Genomic DNA, 1,936 nt, shown 5'->3' with positions numbered 1-1,936 from the left:
TTTATTCGTTAGAAACACCGTCCATCTTTATTATTTCTGAACCAAACAACAGACATCCAGTTTTATTCGGACTAGTAAACATTTAAGCACACGAGACGATATTACTATGGGTTCAACATAAGGTCGTGGCAATAGCTTGTATTGCTAACTAGATGGAGGCATGCATCCAGGCGGTGCAATCGTCAACACCTTCCATTGTTCGGGAGAGGTGTTTCTGCGGGTATCAGGGCTGAACACTTGGTGGGCACCTGTACAAGCTGCTGCACCGACGACCGGTGTAGGGGTCACCAGGCGGCACTGTAACCGTCGGACGGTTAGGGTCGAGAGCTCTACCTGGAAGGAAAAAACAAACATCCATGGATATTCAGTTGCAAGTAACTACTACTCCCTCCGTCTTATAATATAAAAGCGTCTTTTTTTTTCTTTAACACTACACTCTTATATTATGGGATGAAGGGAGTACTAAATTTCGAAAGGCTGGTATAAAAACCTTGTTTCAAGTAGCTAGGAGACGACGAGAGGATGGAACGAACAGTTTGTAAGCACTAACCACCGATCCCTGGGCGGGCTCCATGGCAGACGGGGCCGCTCATGAGCACGGCGGAGATGACGAACAGGACGATCTGGAGGAGCACCAGGAAGCGCGCAGCTCTGGCGAAGGACCCCATCCGATGGAGCTCGTGTGGGCTGGTTTGCTAGCTCGTGTGAGTTTGCGTTGCGTGTGTCCTGCTGTTTACCGGAGGGTCGTATTTATAGACGGACATGATCCTGATGGAGAGAATAAAAGATCACAGTGGCCACTGGCCCCTCAATTTCCACTAACTTTTTTACAGGCATCAAGTTCGTAGCACATCGTTCCGAGCGAGAGATGGGCGCGTGCACTGTGCACATGAGTGGTAGACTGTGCGTAGGTGCATGTCGCTGCTGAAGATCAAACGCACTCAAGCCATGGCTGGGTTTTCTCCGGTTAGTCAAGGCTGGTGCCTGGTGACACCTTGGCCGTGGAAGAAAAAGTGACCAACCAGCGAACCAACAGGGCGACGACGACGACGACTCCGGGTAAACCAACCGGATCTCCGGCCGGTCGTCTTATGTGCCATACCAAGGGAAATATTCAATGCCCGGCGTCGCCTCAGGTTGTCACACTACAGCCTAGCCCCTTTCTTTAGCGATAAACAGTATAGCATAGTGTGCTACTTTAATTCACTAGGCTTCTCTCACGATTAATTGGGGTTTATAATTTGAGATTTTGACTGATGCTTTTGATTTGGTCATCCTCTTGATGGATCCCTTTGGTCACTGCATGGAAATTGTTCTTTTTTGTCACTGCATGGTATTTCGGATAGACTAGGCGCCCGGTCTAACCGAACTGATCGTTTTGGCTCTTTAAGTAATAAAGAAATGAACGACGATAACTGCCACACGTGTGGTATCTAGGGGGTTGTGTCGCACGCCCTGTGTGGCACGGAGACAACCCCGCCCGCATGACGTCGTCCGGGCGCACGCAGTCACAGCCCACACGTCTGGTGTGTGGCGCAATCGCCCACACATCCGGACGATCGACCGCGCTGCCCACATGACCTAACGCGGCCGTCGTCCCGGCCTGCCTTCGAACCCCAGTGCGACTTGCCGTCGTCGTGTCCTACCTCTCGATCCCCTACCTCCATCGTCTTTCTTCTCTAGTTGCCATGGCAACCAGACCAGATCTCTAGCGCCTCCCCCCCCCACACCCACCACCAGCCCCAACCCCCCCACCCACCCCTTCCCCCAGCCCGCCCCCGCGACGACGGGCTAACAGGTCGATCTCCGATCTCCCCATGTTTCTCGTCCTTCTTCTGTCCCAGAAAATTGAAATTCCAGATTGCCCACGAAGATGGGACTAGATCCACACTATCATGGCAAACACACCACAGATTTGTGTGTATTCCCCTCTGCC

General features: G+C 52.0%; 1 protein-coding gene across 1 annotated transcript; it reads right to left on the bottom strand.

The window, feature by feature from the left end:
- LOC125519053 (protein WIR1A-like) lies at positions 1-726 on the bottom strand. The gene is made up of 2 exons (XM_048683945.1): positions 551-726; positions 1-333 (listed from the first exon to the last, which is right to left on the bottom strand). Exons 1-2 carry the CDS (start codon positions 666-668, stop codon positions 224-226), a joined length of 228 nt encoding a protein of 75 aa, XP_048539902.1. The 5' UTR covers positions 669-726; the 3' UTR covers positions 1-223.
- Between the last annotated feature and the right edge of the window lie 1,210 nt (positions 727-1,936).

The sequence above is a fragment of the Triticum urartu genome, chromosome 7, assembly GCF_003073215.2.
Source record: "Triticum urartu cultivar G1812 chromosome 7, Tu2.1, whole genome shotgun sequence".
Taxonomy (NCBI): Eukaryota; Viridiplantae; Streptophyta; class Magnoliopsida; order Poales; family Poaceae; genus Triticum; species Triticum urartu.
Note: the sequence above shows the minus strand (reverse complement) of the source record. Positions and strands in the feature narration are given on the sequence as shown.

Excerpts from the sequence above, each read along its gene's own strand:
- LOC125519053 (XM_048683945.1), bottom strand. The coding sequence starts at position 668 with ATGGGGTCCTTCGCCAGAGCTGCGCGCTTCCTGGTGCTCCTCCAGATC. Across the intron at positions 334-550 it reads AGCCCGCCCAGGGATCGGTG|GTAGAGCTCTCGACCCTAAC; the intron begins GTTAGTGCTTAC and ends TTTTCCTTCCAG.